We start from the raw sequence: 19,568 nt of genomic DNA on the forward strand, positions 1-19,568 counted from the left end.
AACCTTGAGTTGTTAGCTATTGTAAGTTATTATCTTTTAAATTTTATGTAAACTGGAACAATAATTACATCTAGACTGGGAACTATATCATAAATATTACTTAGCTTTAATGACAATACTTTCATTCATTAGAAAAACATCTTTTTGTTATTGCTCAGAAGGGAAATACTGACATAACATACTTCCTTATTCTCTGTTTACTTCCTCTGTTCATATGTATTGTATGTATTTATATGTATGTATTTATGTGTATATTTATTTTACATAGATGTGGTATTTCCTATGATACAACAGCTCACTGAGTTTGGTAACAATGAACACACTGTACCGAGGTCTGTATTTTTTTTAGATAGTTCATAATCATTATTAACTATACGGGTGGGCTGAAATGGTGGTTTTAATATCAAATCAGTAAGAGCTAAAGCTGATGTTAATTGTTTTCATAATTCATAATTTACAAATGAACCAAAACAATCAGTGGCTTCCTATAAATTATTCTTAGAGGTAAAACGACTCTGTAACACCAACCCGACATGCCTGTTCAGCTGTAAAGAACACTAGAAAACATGAGAAAGTTAAAGAAGAACATAAAATGTGTAAAAAAAAAAAAAAAAAGAAAAAAAAGGTAGAGATTGATTTAAAGTGTTATGGAGTGAAGCTATTAGAGTCAGATGACACTGTTGGTCCAATATTTCCCTTGTGATATATACACACAGTACAAATCCTCATGTGGAGGTACAGTACTCTTTAAGGTTGCTTGATGTTTAAAGAAAACTGGGGACAAAAAACTGCAATAAATTTTTTTAAAAGTCATAAGTGACTCTCTGAATGCTTTTTTTATTTGTATACTGGAGTACAAAAGTGTCTGCTGGCAGGTTTTAATCAGTGGACCGTGGAGTTAAAAGTTGACCCCGGCTTAGTGTCACAGAAAGCAGCCACGACTCTAAAGAAGCTAAAGAGATTTCCTGTGACCTTAAATATATCTAAAGCTGAAGTTAGAGAGACATCCACAGCTTGTTCAGTTTCAGTATTTACTATTTTTTTTTATTTACGTGGTAAAGAGATTTTAAATGATAAGTGTTCATAAATAAAATGTAAAATGGCTTCTTCAGAGTTCATGTATCTCTGTTTGATTAAATTCATCCCCTTAAGATACTGCACATGTCTACTTTAGAGTTTACATTAATTGGGATTGGTTAATTAATTCTCTACAACTCTATCAGATTAAAACATGATATGCTTTCAGATTAAACTCCTAAATATAGTAGAATTATTTCTGTCTTGTAATTTATGCTGAATCACACAAACAGACATTATCTATCAAATTATCAAATATAAAATAAATATTTGAGATGGGACGTTGTCATTGTGACTGTGGAGGGAGACTTTGTTTCAGGCAGTGGGAGGTATTATAAGGCACATGTAGTAACTTTCACCAACTCACACCCACAAGATTAATCTTAAATTAGGGAGAGCTGGTATCTGTGTTTACATAGATACCAGATACCAGGCAGAAAACCCTAATAACAATAATATATCATATTTCCAAAATATCAGTAACAGAGGCATTAAGATAAATATTAAACATAAATAATCATCTCAAGTTTCAGACCAGAAAATGTAGTGTAGTACAATAATAATCCAGTAACAATGCTTCATTCCCATTAGTGTCATCAGTCTGTTTACAAAATGACTCTAACTGCCAACAAGTAATGATCATCTAAGGTGCTCGTTCATCCCCTCATGATTTTGCTAATACAGTTTTGTCCTTCCACTGTTTCTCTGTTATCCTAATTGAGCATAAATTGGTTAAGAAGGGGCAGTGTAGTTATCAAGCTGCTTAGTTTTATCAGATGACAGTGTAAGTCCCTCTGATCCTATTAGAGGTAAAAGCAGCTAACGTGTAAATGCGCAGTGTCAGCTTACTGAGGGCGGTGAGGAAGAAGGTAGGGGCTATGGAGAGAGACAGAAAAAGGGGGGAGAGAAAGAGTGAGGTGGTGGTGGTGGTGGTGGTGGTGGTGGTGTAATAGGGGTTCAAACAGGAATTCATGTGATTTTCTGTCATGCAAAGTCACACACTCACACACAGAGAATACTCTGCCGTGATTGGCTCTTCTGTTATTTCCATGATGATGTTAACCCTCTCCCTACCACCAGGCTGATTTCACGCAATGGGAACAACAGGAAAACCTTCACACCTTGTCCCCCTGTCACCTTGTCCCCCTGTCACCTTGTCACGTAGACACCTCTGAAGTCAGACTTTGACAAAGAGACAGATGGCTGCTCTTAACCTTATTTGGAGATGTAATTCCATGTATGGACAAGCCTGGTCAGTGTTGTTAACTATTCAGTGTGTTAAAACACTGGTCGGTCTATGACGTATGTGGACTATGCTGAGCCTGACCTACTATACTTACTTACTTACTGTACAGTGTGTTCTGGGGCTAAACATACTTCACACAGTTCTCGGGGCATTTTTGGTAGGAGGCAAACCTGTTGACTCCTGGCCAGACTATTGATCCAAATTATTATGTTCACTCTTCACATTAACTAGAAAAGAAGAAAACTGCCCCTGATGGCAAGTGTTACGTTTAAGTAATCAGTCAGAAAGCAGAAGTGAGGTTACTGAAGTTGCTGGTCTACTGAAGCAGTAGATTGTGTGTAAAGAAGTTAAAAAAAACAAAATGTACAAGGGAATCTCACCAACTATAACAGTTAACTGATGAAAGAAAGAAGTACTCAAAGCCCTTAGATAAAAGCATCAATACAAAACTGTCCAATACAAGTAAAAGTCTTTTACTCTGTGTCCTATTTAAGTAAAAATATACGGACCTCTGTGTAATATTTAGTCGCATCTAGCAGTGTAGCTTCTGGTTGCAACCGCAACCGCTCTCACTCCAAGCATGAAGAAGAATCTATGGTGGCCATGAAATATGCAAAAATCACGAAGGACCCTAGAAACACTACAGCATCTGTCTGTAGACACTTATTTTCCGGTGGCAATACACTAATGAAAGCATAGTTATGCATATTTTAATCAATTTCTGTCATATTCTGTATATCTGTAATAGATCCTAAAAGTTAAACACTGGACCTTTAAGTGTCGGTTGTTGATTCTCACCTTAGGCCTGAGATCAGGGCGTTGCCAACCAAAGCAAAGGTTGATAGGTCCTCTAAGAGGGTGCAAGATATTTAGTAATTTAGTTCAGTTTCCAAAATCTTTTGGTTTGGTTTAATTTTAATTAACACATTTTTAAAATTCTATCCTTTCTATGAAAAATCTCTCATTGGCATATTCAATGTTTGAGGAGAGATTGTGAGTGTATCAAAAGTTAAACCACTTTGCCCCTGCGATTTACCTTTGATGATGAAAAATGACATTCATGACAACTTATTGAGGGTGAATTTCCATTTAACTCACCTAGGCATCATTTGGCTCGCCTTAGGTCAGCCAATATTTAGATTAGTCGGGAGGCGGAAGATGCAGCGGTAGCTGATCCAGGTGCAGTTTTAACTACTTCTTAGAAGTTGGATGATCAGGTCACTGGTTCCCAATCTACAGGTTGGGCCAAGATAAAACTTGGTCTTAAAATGAACAACATGAAAACAAAGTTCTGCTTTTTTAAGTCTGTATTTCCTTTTTAGATTTCCTCTCTGTACTTTTTGTGAAATAACCTTTAATTGTTGGGCTTTGATCACTAACTTAGATGAAAGTATTTGAAAAGTTTAGAGGGTAAATCAGGCTTTGGTGGAACAACTCTTCTCAGACATTTGAAACTTTGTGACAAGGGGCCCTGTTATGGAATTTTCTATCCTTAGGTTACATGGGGTCACGTGTGGGCCTTGGCAGTAGCAATTGTTTGGCTTTGCTTGTGGACAGCACAGGTGCCAGCCTATCTCAACATTGTAGTGGCCAGGGTCGAAGGAACTAAATGTTGTCTTCCTAGACACATTTCATTAACATAAACAGACAACAGTGTCTCCAGACTACAATGTGTACAAAATATTCTCTTTGGCTATTTTTGGGCGTATAGTATTTGTGGTGTTATGTGTAGGGGTTTAGAGTCTGACCACCAGGATGAGTTGGGCGGAATGTGAGACAGACTCAGGCACTTCTGATGAACTTTGAGAGTGTCTCTAATTCTCCTTGAACAAGCGTCAATAAATACTACAGGATATGACATGAGAGGCTCCTGAACTCTTTCTTCCCTCCTGACCTCACCACTGACTTCAGAAATTTCTCCACAACAGGCCCCAAGTGTTTTTTAATGTAACTGCCAGATCGAGAACAATTTCAAACTGATGAAATGAAGTAGAATTTGAAGGTGTCATAAAATGAAAATACTCATCATCTTTAAGGGGTGAGTAAATTGTTGACCATATTGACCATTATTGGACAGAGGAAAGACAGCCAGTTTTACAAACAGAACAAAAACAACATTTCCAATCAGTCAGTCTGGTTGTGCAGGTTGGTGATCTTGCTTTTCGGTGGCTTATATTTCATTTTTTAAGAAGAAAAAAGCACCAGATGAGCATCTGCTCAGATGATACAGTTTTCTCAGAAGAGCATCTTATCGTCTAATACCTATATTGGCTTAAAGAGCTGGGCTGCTCCTTTGCACTTGACCCCACACGCTTTGAAATGACCACGATCTACTTAAACCTAACCAAGAAAAGTCCCATTAGTTTAGACTGAATCATCCCTGTTCACACAGCTGCACGTTCAGAAACTGTCACGTGCAGCATTGGCTGCATTTGGATTGGAGCATTGTTAGAAAGATATTAGAGTATTCATCTTAATTACAAATGTGATTTGGTAGAAAGTTGCTGTTTACATGCATGTGTTGGACTCAACACAGTTGTTGTCAGAGAACTAACACAGCTGTACGAAGGCCAAAAAACCAGCCTACACGGTGCAGTCTCTAAGAAGTGGAAGAGTTTTTACTGTGTAATTCATCAAATTGGATATGACAGAAAAGAGTGACTATGAGATAGAAATACTGACTCTGAGCTTTAATTTATGAGTACATCATAGGGACAGCACATGTTAGAGGTTTTGGAGATAAAGTCAGAGGCCAGACTGAGATGGTTCGGACATGTCCAGAGGAGAGATAGTGAATATATTGGTAGAAGGATGCTGAGTTTTGAACTGCCAGACAGGAGGCCTAGAGGAAGACCAAAGAGGAGGTTCATGGATGCAGTGAAAGAGGACATGAAGGTAGTTGGTGTGAGAGAAGAGGATGCAGAAGACAGGGTTAGATGGAGGCAACTGATTCGCTGTGGTGACCCCTGAAGGGAAAAGCCGAAAGGAGAAGAAAAAGAAGATTTACATTCACGTTTACCTCCACGTTTAAACAACCCACCGTAATCAGATTGTCTGCTCAACTGTTTCTTCAGCAGATGTGAGATGTGTCATTGCTTTATGCCTGACAGAGCTCTCTAGAGTTTAATCTTTGTGTGACATTTGAATTTGGAGTTGATCTAAAATGTGTTGATTTGTGCCTTGGATGCAATTTTGTGTCTAAATATCTATTAATACGAATTCCACTTTCTTTTAAATCAGCACTTTTTCACTCCTAGTATACGTACATGCAGAAGGCTGATATCAGAAAGTGAGTTGCATTTGTGGGTTTGAATATACAAAGACTTCTTTGAAGTAAATTAAAATTAAAATGACTGAATGGGTAAGGCAGAATTTTTCCTTGGTAGCACAAGAGGAGCAGGAGAAACATCTTCAGAAGTAGAGATCATGTTAAATTCATGTTGAACACCAGAATAAATCTTTAAAAGGCAAATTCATAAACAAGAAGGAATGCAGAAAAAAAAAACACCTTAAAAACTAACTTAACTTCAGTGTGACCTGAGTACAGGCCTGGCAACATCACCAGGAAAGAGTGTCTACTGATGTCATAGATGTCAGCTTTTAACCAAATATTACATGTGATGTTTTTAAGGTGATTTGTTGCTGTCCAACTACATTTGCCATCCTAAAAGGTGTATTTCCTCTTTTTAAGAACTGCTGAAAGCAACATCTGACAACTGCCAATCCATGTCTCTGCTGCAGGAGATTAGCTCTTCACTAAGTATCAGTAGAAAGTACTACTAATTAAACCCCCTGACAGGACATCTTTAAAGCTCGGGCATTAACCTAAGGGTACCAGGAAAAAAGCTTTGTCCTTATATCCTCAAGTTTAAGCTACAAACACACGCATGGACAAACAGCTTTTACTCAATAATGTATGTCTTATCCCCATCAAAGAAAACGAATATTTTATTATCATTTTTTGGTCCTCTTGTAAATCCTGGGGGAGGAAATTGCTGCTCATCCCATTAGAGAGCTGGTGGAAAACACACGATTAAACAAATCATGGCGGCCCCTTGCTTGCACTGTATGATAACAAGAGATGGAGGATCAACCCTTAATTTGTGGTCCATCTCCTGGGACAGAGACAAATACCAGGCTTACATAGACTTAAATCAAATGACATCTTTAATTTGGTCTTGTGATGTGACACCAATCAAAAAAAAGGAGGCTTCATTTTGGTTAGGTTTGAACTGAAAGTGTATTTCATTGCATTTCTATTCAAAAGCAGCTTACAAATGTATGAGTGATACATATACTTTAATAAATAGAATACATAACTGTGTATGAAAAATAAACATCTGCAGGAAAGCAGAAAAAAAAATCTGTACCTACAAAAAGCCCAAAAGTTCCAAAGAGGACAGGAAGACCACTCCTCTCAAAAATAATAAAGAGGGAAGAAGATGAAGTATTAAATACCACATTTCCTATAGATTTAGTCTAATGAAACAAATTTAATTAGAATAAATTAAATTGAAGTCCACCCGACGTATGCTGGGGTGATAAAACTAGATGGGGAAGAAAAATAAATACATGACAAAGTTCATTAAGTCAAAAAAATAAGAATTATTGACAAATGACAAACCCTCCAAATCTTTTCTGCACAGCAAACTGCTGACCATTTTTTCTTACTATATACCAGGAATAATATTATACATTTGTCATATTAAGCCCTGAGCCCACAGCATATTGCTGAGCATTAACACTGGGATACAAGCAGATTTGGTTAAACTGTTATTAAATCCAGGATAAATTTTCTTCTCCTTTGCGTCTTCCTCCTATACACATTTTTCTGACCTGACATTAAGCATCTGAATTTACTCAAAACTGTAGCCTTCTGATCATAAAGGTACAATATTCATATGGCAATAAACTCTTACCTGAATGATTGAACTGACATTCAAACATATGACACATCATGTACAGTACACATTATGGTTTTGGTTGGTGTATGGTGGTGTACAATACCGTTTAAAATGAGGCTGAAGATATTCTGCATTTGTGTGATTGTCAACAAATCCCATGAAAAACAACAATGTGTTACATCATCTCCCAAAGAGAAGGCATATATCTTTCAATTAAAGTCTATTTTTTTCAATGTGTTTTTAATGATATGTAAACAATGTAGGCGGGATGAATTATAATGGGTTTCATGTTTGCATTGTTTGTAAATGCTTGTGAGATATCTTCCCCTTTAAAGTCCAACTGGAATCACATTGAGACGTTGTAGTCAAAAATAATTTGTTTTTTAAATGTAAAAAGTTATTTGGACACGTCCACCAGGGATCATGAATGTACAAAGTTTCAAGGAAATCCATCAAATAGCTGTTGAGATATTTCGGTCTGGATCAAAGTCTGGCCGAAAGACTGGCATCCACAGAGTCTTGCTGATAGCAAATCTGATACTGAGAATGATCATACTACTGCAGCAAAGTTTAATTTATGTTCATGGCTTCAGCCGTGTAACATTTTCTCGCTGGCATTACATGATGACCAGAGTTATGTAACGATTGTCTTGTCTGATCTGTTACGTTAAAGAAATGCTGCTGGAATGGTTAAGTTTATAAGAACATTTACTCCACTGCGTACCATCACCATCACTTGTTTGATGCACACCAGCACTGCAGGTGGTGGCAGTAATGTAGATTAGCTGTCCAACAGTTTATTTCCACTGAGATCCAAAACCAAGATCAGCATCTTGATCCAGACTTGATCCCCTCCAGACGCTACGACCCAGGACCCGGGCTGCATTTACCCATTTCTCGCTCAAGTTTCTCCCTCAGTTTGTGGAAAGTGGGTCTCTTGCGTGGCTCCTGCTCCCAGCATATCCTCATCAGGGAGTAAACACCAGGGGGACATTCCTCTGGAGACTCCATGCGATAGCCCCCCTCCACTCTCTCCTTCACCTCCTTCAGAGACTACATGAGCAAGAGCAACAGAAGAGGAAGGAAGGCAGCATCGTGGACATGAAGAGGGAGAAATGGAGTGACATTAGTTTGCAGAACAAGATCATTAAGTATTGACACACTGTTGCAATCCTACAACCTCAAACAGACATCTAAGCACTTATCTGTGCCTTTATTATTACATATATTTAAAGCACAGATCACAACCTCTCTCTCTTTGTACCTGACTTTGTATCTTTTGCTCTTTCAGTTTACTTTTTTCTGCCAACAGATAACAAATTATCAGGCGTAGAATTTAACTGAGGAGAAAATAAACTTGACCCAAATAAATCAACGTCTGTATATGTTAAACAGGCTGTAATTAGCAGGCCTGCAAAGCATTTAAAAGGACACCACCTGATGCAGGTACAAAAGACATGCTACTCAATTGCACCTTAAGACAGCAAAGTGCTAATTGACCCTTCGATTAATGCTGCCTGATCCTTCTGTCCTCACTGACTGGCCAGCCAAGACACAAATCACTTCAACAGTCGGAGAGCAGGGATTACCTTTGAGAGACTTTGACAAACAGAGCTGCATTTAAATAGCATAGTTTCTTCCTATCCAGAGTCTCTCTATAATTGTGTCAACTTGATTCACCTTTCATGTGAGGTCTTGTTACCACCTACACTCGCCTGCTCTGACATCTACAGTACATGTAAACAGTGGTGGAAGGAGTATTGAGTAAAAGTATCAATACAGCAATGTAAAAATACTCCACACATAAAACAATAAAGTGAAAAAAATGCATTAGAGAAGCATCATTAGCAAAATAGCAAAAAAAAAATTTTTTTTTGACAACTCTGAAGTAATTGCCGCTGTCAGATGTAAAGAGTAAAAGGTAAATTTCAGGTATGATTATACTTAAGTACGTAAGTATTTGGTTAAATGTACATTCCACATGTAAACTATACCTTCCTGTACCTATCCAACAGAACCAGTTCATAAAGTAGATTAACTACTTACTAAGGACCTTAAGATGATTTCTACAGGTCCTATCACAATGTACAGTAATAGTAAAGAGACTAAACCTCTATCCTCACTGACGCACTACAATGATCTGAGTGACCCGAAGCGGTTTCCTGCTCAGACGCAGTAAGGCGATACGGAGATGACGGTGTAGCGGCAGATCTGACCGCTGGGCTTGGCAGCTTTTCTGACACACCTACTATGTGATAGAGATGTAAATCCTGACAACAAGCTCGATACTCTTTCCTGCCGGCTTCAGAAGGAACAAAGATCTGTCTGAAGTCTTTTGATTCTTTATATATAAATAATAAATAGTATATAAATATATATAAATAAATAAATAAATAATTTGTTGTCATGGCGATGATTCCAGGAAGTTTGCTTGCTTGAAGGTTGCTTTCAAGAAATAGTCCACCCCCATAAAACTAAAACATTTTAGCACTTTAGTGAGCTGCATAGTGTCGTAGTTTTGTTTTTCCTATTTTCTTTTGTAATTATTATTATTTATTATTTATCTTCTTAAATGCAATGTAATGTAATGTGAAAACTAACAACTACTCTGTGCTCCTTTACACCTTTGTCAGCTTATGTCCTCCTCTGTAAGTCGCTTTGGATAAAAGCGTCTGCTAAATGCAATGTAATGTAATCTATAAGAATCAGGTATATGTGAACAAGTTGCAAGGAAGCTTGGTATTGTCACTCAATATTTAAAGAGAAGGGGTGGGAGTTTATAAGTTATTCTTCTTCTCACTCCTTTTCGAATATGTATTTCTATGTTTAAATGTTTTGCCTTATTTTTATTTTTGTTTGCATATTCGAAATAAACACTTCACTTTAATCAATCAAAATCATAATTAACCCTCTCCTTGTGTCTGTAACTATACTTCCTACCATTGTTATGTTTCCTGCCAGTTTTGATTGTCTGATTAGTTTCACCTATGTCTTGTTATCCTACCTTCCCTTGTGTATTTAGTCAGTGTGTGTCTTTGTTCTATGTGCTTTGTTACAACTACTTGGACCTTGCCTTTTTTCATAGATTTTGAATTTAGCCTTATTGATTTGTTTGCTTGTTTGGACAGTCCTTCCTGGGTTTAAATTGAGCCCGCCCGCCATAAACCTTTGTACATTCACTTGCAATTAAACCATTGCTCTGCACCAGTTCTGCCTCTGTAGTCTGTTTTTGGGTCCTTGTGTTGGTGGACTTTGTTACCTCTGGACAAAGTTCTCCCTGTTTTTAGAACAAATAAGCCTCAACAATAGTTTGAATGCAGGTTTTATTGTAATTGACATGTCTGTGCCTAGTAACACAGTTTATATAAACACACATGGAAAGGGAGATGAGTGACTGCTTGATCTAAACAACTGTAGATAACAGATGTATCGAGTGCTCTTGAAAAATGGGGGGGAAACAGGATAAACAGGAAGACAATACAAAAATACAAAAGAAAAAACATATTGCCACATACCATCTTGGGGTAAGGTTGACGTCCATAAGAGAAGGTCTCCCACAGCAGAACACCGTAGCTCCAAACATCTGACTTTGTGGAGAATTTCTGCATAATGGAAGCAAATGTATGCACATAATAAAAAGCTTAATAAAGTGTTTATCAGTTGTTATAAACCCAGTAAATGGTCCAACTCTGACATCGTCAAGACGACAAGACGACATATTGTAAGGTAGATATATATCTTTGAAGCAGTTCTTCAAACCCACCTCTTTTTTCAGAGCTTCGGGTGCCGTCCATTTGACTGGCAGTTTGGCGTTATCTGACACTTTTGAGTCCACCTTGGTCAGACCAAAGTCGCTGACCTTGGCCACGTTGTCGTCAGAGACCAGCACGTTACGAGCTGCCAAATCTCTGTGAATCAACTTCTTGGACTCCAGGTATTCCATCCCCTCACACACATCACTGAGCACATAAACAAACACAAACATTTAAATTTTGTATTCCTAACGTGTAAGACAGTTTTTACATTACAAATTAAAGTTGAACTCACAGAGCAAAGCGGAGCAGCTGGGCCGAGTTTACGACTGAACGTCCCCTCGTCCTGAGAAAGTTAACAAGGTTTCCCTGCAACACAATCACACACATACAGTACATAAACTATAAATTACTTGAATTAGGTTATATTAGAACATTTCTCAGTTAGTATTATGAGTAATACTACGCTCAGACAGAGAGATAATATTTGCAGATATGCTAACCCTGTGCTAAACAAGTTATTTAGTACTTTAAAGTCTAATAATATCACTCCGAAACCACGATGAGCTTCTGGATTGGCCTAATGTCATTAACCAGGAGAAGAGAGCAGACTCCTTAAAGCTGCTCAGTGTTGGATTTTTAAAGGTTACTTTTCAGTGTCTGGGACAGGAGGAAAAAACGTCTTGGATTAAGGGAATTGCTTCTTCAAAACCAAACATCATATTAAATAAGTACACACAAGCAAACACTAGCCTGATATAAAATAACCAAAGCCATTAAAAACTACAAAGATTTGAGGGCACACATCTCAAAGAATGCACACGTATGTACAATATGCAAACAAAAAGACAACCTGCACTTATCTGAGTGTCTTTCCTCCAAGAATAACCCTACTAGGTTAGGGTGCAATGGTGAATTTGCAGAAACAAGCAGATATTCATAGGTATATGTATATGTATATGTATATATGGGTCCTTCTATTTATACAGAGGGCTCCCTTGCTGCTGTTTAGGAGACACCACATCGAGTAGATACCTCTAACCCACCAATACTCATGTTGACATCTGAAATTATTTTGGTCAAAGGGGACACACCAAATGGGTTTCACTTACTATACCGATACAATTGTATTGTGTCAATTTCTGAGTAGCTGTGCGGAGCGCATCTTCAATCTACGCTCAGTATTTATTCACTATGTTGTCTTGTATTATTTTTTCTCAGATGTTGTTCTAATTATGATTTCCATCACAGAGCTACTGATAAATGACGTGTTTACTGTACCTTAGTCATGAGCTCTGTGACAATATGAAGCCCTTTGTGAAGAATGACTCCCAACAACCGCACCAAATTTTTATGTTGGAGTTTCCTGGAAGGAGTGAAGTCACATTACAAAACACTGACAGCAAGGATAAAAACAGATACGCAGATACATTTGACTCTAAATGATGTGTGCGAACTCACTGACATTGGCTTCATTAGTAATGAACACACACGTCATTGGCTTCATTAGTAATGAACCCACACGTCATCAAAGTTTTACACAAAAAGTTGCAAAATAAGGCAGAAAACTTCTAAACTGAGGAAATCTTCAAACTCACGTCATGACTGTGGTCTCCTGCAGGAAGGCCTGAGCTGTGACATCACATTTAATGGTCTTTACTGCCACCCTCTGGCCCATATACTCTCCTTCATAAACAGCTGGGGTTGACAATGACACATTGCATCTTATTAACTAAGACAGAATTATAAATGTTGGATGTGAGGATGTGCTGATAATCAAAGAAATCTCACCACCGAACTCCCCCTCTCCGATATTCTCCCCCAGTTTGAGCTTTGTAATGTCCAGCAACCATCCAGCTGCAGAGGAGAGAGACACCCATCACATACTATTACAGGCTTTCATAGTCAGTATTATTATATTTGATTGACTACAAATTATTTCAGTTTTCAGTTTTCCCGAATCTTGGTATCAGACTTACTTTTCGACAGCTCGAGCTCAGCTGACTTGGTTCCTTGTTTTTGTTTGGGCTTCAGAAGAGTTGTAGCAATGGAGCCTTTGTTCTTTGAGTAAAACTGCAAAAAATGTGAACACAACATCAGCCGAGCTCATTCAGTTATTTATAGTCAATGTTATTCACAAAGAATTTAGTTGTTCTTTTATAATTTGTGTCATTTCCTTTGGTATGTTCATTCTTCAACACATTTTATTTTCTCTAGCTCTATATAGAAAACTTTAAGCCCAACACTTAATTCTCAGGAAGCTTTCTGTGGGTTGACACAGGAACAAAGAATACAGAGAGTACAATGTAAACAAAATTTGACTTCAGAAATCATTTATAAAACGGAAACACATAATCTATTTATAGATATTCTTTGGTATCAATGTAGCACCTCTGTTTCCAAACAACAAAATACAAAGCAAATGAGGGCGGCAGCTGAATTAAGTTCTGCCAGTAAATTATGAAATCAAGTATGGTGACACATCAGAGGCTGATGTGACCTTAAGATTGTCTGTACTCTGTCAGCAGGGAGATGTTTATAACATGATTCAGCCAAAATATTTAACTGAAATATCCTCCCTCTGTTTCCTCACAAGACTACGTCAACCAGTTGGAGCCAGGCCTGAAGCCATATGTGGCTTGCTGATAAGATGCTGAACAAGAGCTGGACGTCTCTGTAGAGTGCATCACCAAACCGCACAGCAACAAAGCTTTCAATGCACCCTCACACAGAAGCAGGCTAAATACTGATAAACCATAAAAGGGCCGTGGTTTGTAGGTTTGTCTTCAGTTTGAGTCATGAAGTGAATATTTTTTACACTGTTGTCAGTTATGCTGACGGTTTTGAGCCCATAAATACAGTCGGCATTAGAGTGCCATGGATTTTTAGACAGATTGTCATTAAATGTTGTTTACTTTGTTGAGTAAAACCACCATCATAAAGTAAAAAAATCAACTTTGGATTATAATTAAATACCCGCAAAACAAATGACATCTGCCTCATGTGTTCCGACACCCACGGCGCTTAAAAGTAAATCGCATTTCCAACAGCCCATATCCCCTTGAAAACTCATGAAAATTCGCCTACCCCCCCAATGTCGGGCGTAAAATTACCCATTTTGGGGGTCTAGCACATGGACGTACGCATATGGCTCGACAGCGCCACCTAGATGCGTGTTTTCGGAGTGGCCCCTTGCTACGGTTTCATCCACGTGTACAAAATTTGGAGGGAGTATGTAACATACTGAGACGCACAAAAAAGCCTCTTGGTGACCCGGGCTACAGTGAAGTGTACGGTGTCCAATTTTTGTCTAATTTGGACTTTTGTGTTTTTGGGGTCATTTCCAGGGGTCGCATTTGAACGAACTCTTCCTAGGGATTTTATCCAATGCGCTTGAAACTCGGCGTGTGTGTTCTCAAGGCCTTGACAATGAAAAGTTATCAAAATCACAACTTTTCATTAGAGGGCGGGGCCGTGAGGGCGCGTCAAAGTCAAAGCTGCCGATCTTTTCGGGACTCCATTGACTTTTGGGCTGATTTTCGGGCAAAAGTGTGCGGCTATCATATACTTCCTCTGAGCTGTCTGAAACTTCACATGGTTGTTAAGACCAATATTATGCACAATTCGGCTGCATAATATCATTTGGGGGGCATGGCAAAAACGCTCCATAGCGCCCCCTTTGAACTTTTCTTTGAGGCAGCCCCGCCACAGTTTTGGACACAGAGTTACGAAACCTCAGCCAAATTGTAGAACATGGCAAGACCTACAAAAAAGTTTTTGTTCTTGCAGCAATGGGCTACGATGAACACGAAGCGAGATATTTAAGGATGAAAATCGCCATTTTTGCTGTTTCGGGCTGGTTGAGAAGGGGTCATATTTGAACGAACTCCTCTTAGGGATTTTATCCAATTCACTTCAAACTTGGTAGGTGTGTTCATATAGACTTCCTGAGTAAAAGTTATCAAAATTATGCATTTTGAGGAAACGGTGTGGGCGTGGTGATCCATAAAAATCATCCAAAGAAGAAATCGCCAGGAAGCACCTGCTGATGGCTTGTGATTCAAGTGTTGTACTTTCTCAGAGCTGTCTGAAACTTCTTGTGGTTTTCAAGACCGATATTATGCACATTTCGACATGTGCACATTTCGACATACGCACATTTCGACCTGCGCACATGTGCGAGGGCCCGACCATCGCTGCTTGCAGCTTTAATCAATTATTTATACTTCGACTTCTGGCTAAATTCCAAGTGAAGAGATCAACCAACTTATGGGTCATCTTATGGGCTTCATTTGCATGATCCCGATGAAGGCCACAAGCTGATATGTTTAATTCACACACTGAAGTTTTTCTTTATACTCGCAGTGTTGTTGTAGAAGACCTTTGGTCGATGCACCTTAGAAGTGAGGAAGTTCCCTTCTCACAGTTAAAGAAAGTACAACTTGGACTGAATCTAACTAAGAGCCTCTTACCTCTATCATGTCAATGAGGTTGTAGAAATACTGCATGTTGTCGATGGTCAGCTTGTTGTCCTGATAAATCACACGGTAGTGGATGACCTCTCCAGAGACACTGACACATAGGACGTAGTCGCCCGGATGTCTAATGGACTCTCGGACCAGGTACAGGCCGTCCTCAGCCGGCTGCAGCTTACACACCGCCTCTGGACCGGAGATCTTCCCGTGAAACCAACTATTGAAAGACAGCACAGGTTAAGACACATAAACATACACATACAAAACTGTTCTGGCTCTGAGATACTGATTAAGTCCCGAATATCTTAGAAATGCAAACGTTCTAATGGGCAGAAAAACTTCCCAAAAAAACAAAAAAAGGAAGTTGGAGAGATTAATCTCGAGACAATGTTTGTTTGCACATCCAACATCAGCCCACACTGTATGGTCACAAGATGTGTTTTTAAGTAACAGCTATACTTAGAAATGAGCATGTCTCCATGTGACAGTCACACTGATTGTATTCTATATGTAAATTTGTGCACACTACTGACGTGAGACAGAAATGATGCACGGTCAAGCAAAAATCAGAGGAAGAGGACACATACGGCATGAGACTGAGGCTGGGGTCCACACGCAGAGCCTCTCTTTCACGCACATTGGTGGAGTTTATGAGTCCCTCCTCTCCTGTGGTGTTATGTTTGGCCTTGTAGTATCCCTTTTTCTAGAAAACAGCAAAGTCATATGTCAAATGATGAATACAAATTCCAATAAAAGCTGCCTGTAGCTTTTTTTTTCACATGATATTACCGTGCTTGTGTCAACAATAGTGATGATATCTCCTTTGTGATAGGCCAGTTCACCAGGTTTTGGTTTCTTGTTGTCCCCCTTAGCTACACACTGAGTACCAGCAGCCCAGCTCATCTGCAGCAGCAGAGAAAGAGAGAGAGACATCAACTTTAAAACATCTGTGCCTCTTGTCTGAAATAATGGATATACTGAAGAAGCTGCCTGACATTATTAAACAAAACATGATGATTATTGATGAAAATCTGTCACTGAGTCTAATAATTTGTTAACACTTTGTTCAAAGAACCATGTTATTTTGCACTCATGTTGAGTTAGTTAGAAACTTTATACTTCCTGTTAAATAGTCTGTTTGGACATGTTTGCATGCTCACCTGCGTCGACTAAACGAAGCGTGCTTTGCATTTACATTTTATTATTACACAGGAGGTGCCTCTATTTTACGACAATCTTTACCAAATTACATGATTATTTCCAGGAAACTTATCAGGAATTTATTGACCCCTCAAATAAAGTGTTTCATTCATTTTATCCTGTAATCACGATCAAGATTATGTTCCATGTTTCACCAACAGGACTTCATTTCTCTGTGGTTTAGAGTTTAGCTGCCTGATAACACAGTCTGTCTGACCAGTGGTGGGATGTAACTAAGTACATTTACTCAAGTGCTTTAAGCACAAATTTTAGGTACTTTTCATGCCACTTTACACTCACTTTAAGCAGATCTCCATGTACTTTAAATAATTTCCTGATTCGACTTACATTTAACTACCATGAGGACATTAGTACTTTTACTGAAGTAAATGATCCAAATATTTCCACCGCACTGCATTAGACAGTAATAATTTAACTTCAGACTGTAGGTCAGACTTTATTTTTAAATTAATATTTAAAAATCAGTTTTAGCAGCCGTGTTACACGAAATAATCATAAAATACAATAAAAACAAAATATCAGCAGAGATGTTGGAAGTCAGTCAGAGTTGGGGGTGTTGAGAGAAAGTCATTACTTTTGCATAATATGCACCCACGGACACTTCATTAGGTACACTTGTACAATTCAGTGTGATCCAATACAACATGTACAAAGCTTTGAATAAATGATTTTTGTTTTGTTTTTGTTGACTCTGCCAGAGAGGTATTAATTGAACTTTTATGTCTACTATTGAGGTTGTAGTAGTTTGTAGTTTTAGTCTTAGTGTTAATCTGGACTACATTATATTGAAAGGTGTATTTTAAGGTATTTAAAGTAGAATTATGAACTCTCTGAAACTGGGGGGGAAAAAAGCTGAAACATTATAAACTTTGTAAAAGTTGAATTTAGATTGTACAAATGTACATTATGTACAAAGCTGTCAACACAGGCAGGAACACTGAACTAATGCATTAAAATATCACATGAGTCACCTGTCATAGTTTGCTGCAACAGAGTTACAGCTGTAAATGGACAGTACAGTACTTTAAACCTCAAAACATTAGAACAAGGTCATGGGTACTAGATATATTTCATGACTTTATAACCACATCACACATCCTGTTGTACTAATGAACTACAATATAATATTATTATTATAATATATATATATATATTATTCTGCTTTTTAGCATTTTATGTGTTTAATTGCTTAATAATTTTAGACTATTATAGGTGTATGCATGCAAACGACTCAATAAACCTTGAAACCTTATGAACTCTATCTGTAGCTGACTGAGATAAATAGACAGTCAGACCTCTGCCACAAATACTAGTGCACAGCGCACGTACAGTGAATCACAATAAGTTTAAGCGATAGGGTTTTATTATCATATTATGTCTGATTTCAGGCGGACGCAGCTGCCTACCTTTGCATGAGCAGGACTGGAGGGTTGGATAATTCTGTGTTGAACACCTGCCGAAGAGAAAAACGTCTCTAAACAACCAGATACCAAACATGTCTGTCCACACTGCATGTCTAGAACACTGATACAATAAATACATACTCCAGCAGCTGTTGTCGGGGAGAAAACAACAACGGAGATCTTAGAAAATAGATCTTAAAAGCGGTGAAAAATGAAGCTGTTACCGGGTGTGATGCTGTGGACCGGACAGCTTTGTGTCTGGCTGCTGCTGTTGCATAAATTAAAAGTAAAATCCAGAAGATGAGCAGCTCGGGACAGCTTGTTGTGTCTGCCTCCCTGTCGACATGAATGTTTCAGTACCCGCTCCTCCTCAGGACAGCTGCCGGATCACTCCTCTGGAGGAAAACCCTGCTGATGACCTGAACATCCTCTAGCGGCTGCTGTCTTTTCTTTGTTTCATTTTGCTCTGACAATTTCTTCTTTCTTCACGAGAAAAAACACTCAACAGGAGGAACCGATTCTGTATCTGTTTAAATCCCAGACAAGCTGCGGCGTTTGTCACAGCCACTTCCTCTATATTTAGGAAAAGATGGTTCATATTTCATGAAGCAGCGCAATAAGTGACGTTTCTATTTATCAAGAAATGACATGTGTATTAAGAGGGGGGTGGATATCAAAAGCATGCAAATATCTGACTGCAGGGCCGGCACAAAGGTTTTAGTGGCCCTGAACAAGATTTTGTTTGTGGGCCCCAAAAACACTCAACACACAATCAATTCACATCAAATCTCTTACTTTTTTTTTTTTTAGGGTTGACAAATATCTCCAAACAGTAACACTGTGTGAAAAGTAAACGAAGACTGTGAATCCTGCAAACAAACTAGTTATTAAACTCTGAAGTCAGCATAGAAACAGGAGGGAGAGAAAGTGTTAGCGATTTAATGATTTTTTGGATTTGTCAGATTTTTCTCATCATGTCTGCGGTCACACGTGATCTGTAGAACTGTCATTGTCACTTATTGTTGCACTAACGCTTTCTTATCGCACTGTACCTCGATTGTTCCCTTCTCTGTAAGTCGCTTTGGATAAAAGTGTAAAGCTAAATCATGTAAATGTAAATGAACTGAATATTTACTGAAGACTACAAAAAGTTCATTGCATGAAAGTTGCCAGTCCCTGAACAAGTCAGTTAACTTAACATCCTACAAAGTCAGGAGCGAGCAAGTTGATGTGTGGCCACCCCTCCAAGTATTTGTGGCCCTAAGCAACTGCATAGCCTGCTTATGCAAGCGGCAGGTCATGTCCAGTCATCTTTACTTCATTTTACTTGTCTCTCCTGATCGATAGATTTATCTTTCTTGATGTTCAGCCTTCATTTTTGGACCAGAAAGGAACATTTTTACAGCATCTATACAAGCACGGAAGGGTCCGAAAAAGACTCAACAAACTCATAGAGGAAGTTGGGGGAGGATGTCAAACACATACATCTT

The 19,568-nt window shown here is 38.4% G+C and overlaps 1 protein-coding gene across 2 annotated transcripts; it reads right to left on the bottom strand.

The window, feature by feature from the left end:
- Positions 1-6,538: 6,538 nt before the first annotated feature.
- On the bottom strand, positions 6,539-18,686 carry matk (megakaryocyte-associated tyrosine kinase). 2 transcript variants are annotated; one of them, XM_027289978.1, is made up of 13 exons: positions 18,439-18,686; positions 18,082-18,128; positions 16,244-16,357; positions 16,042-16,157; positions 15,452-15,671; positions 12,959-13,052; positions 12,771-12,836; positions 12,578-12,677; positions 12,261-12,345; positions 11,275-11,348; positions 10,991-11,186; positions 10,743-10,829; positions 6,539-8,280 (listed from the first exon to the last, which is right to left on the bottom strand). In XM_027289978.1, exons 3-13 carry the CDS (start codon positions 16,355-16,357, stop codon positions 8,089-8,091), a joined length of 1,344 nt encoding a protein of 447 aa, XP_027145779.1. In that variant the 5' UTR covers positions 18,082-18,128; positions 18,439-18,686; the 3' UTR covers positions 6,539-8,088. The 2 variants fall into 2 exon arrangements, with proteins under 2 accessions (XP_027145779.1, XP_019112327.1); XM_019256782.2 differs by having other exon boundaries at positions 18,303-18,686.
- Positions 18,687-19,568: the final 882 nt, after the last annotated feature.

The sequence above is a fragment of the Larimichthys crocea genome, chromosome XVII (assembly GCF_000972845.2).
Source record: "Larimichthys crocea isolate SSNF chromosome XVII, L_crocea_2.0, whole genome shotgun sequence".
In the NCBI taxonomy this organism is placed as follows: Eukaryota; Metazoa; Chordata; class Actinopteri; family Sciaenidae; genus Larimichthys; species Larimichthys crocea.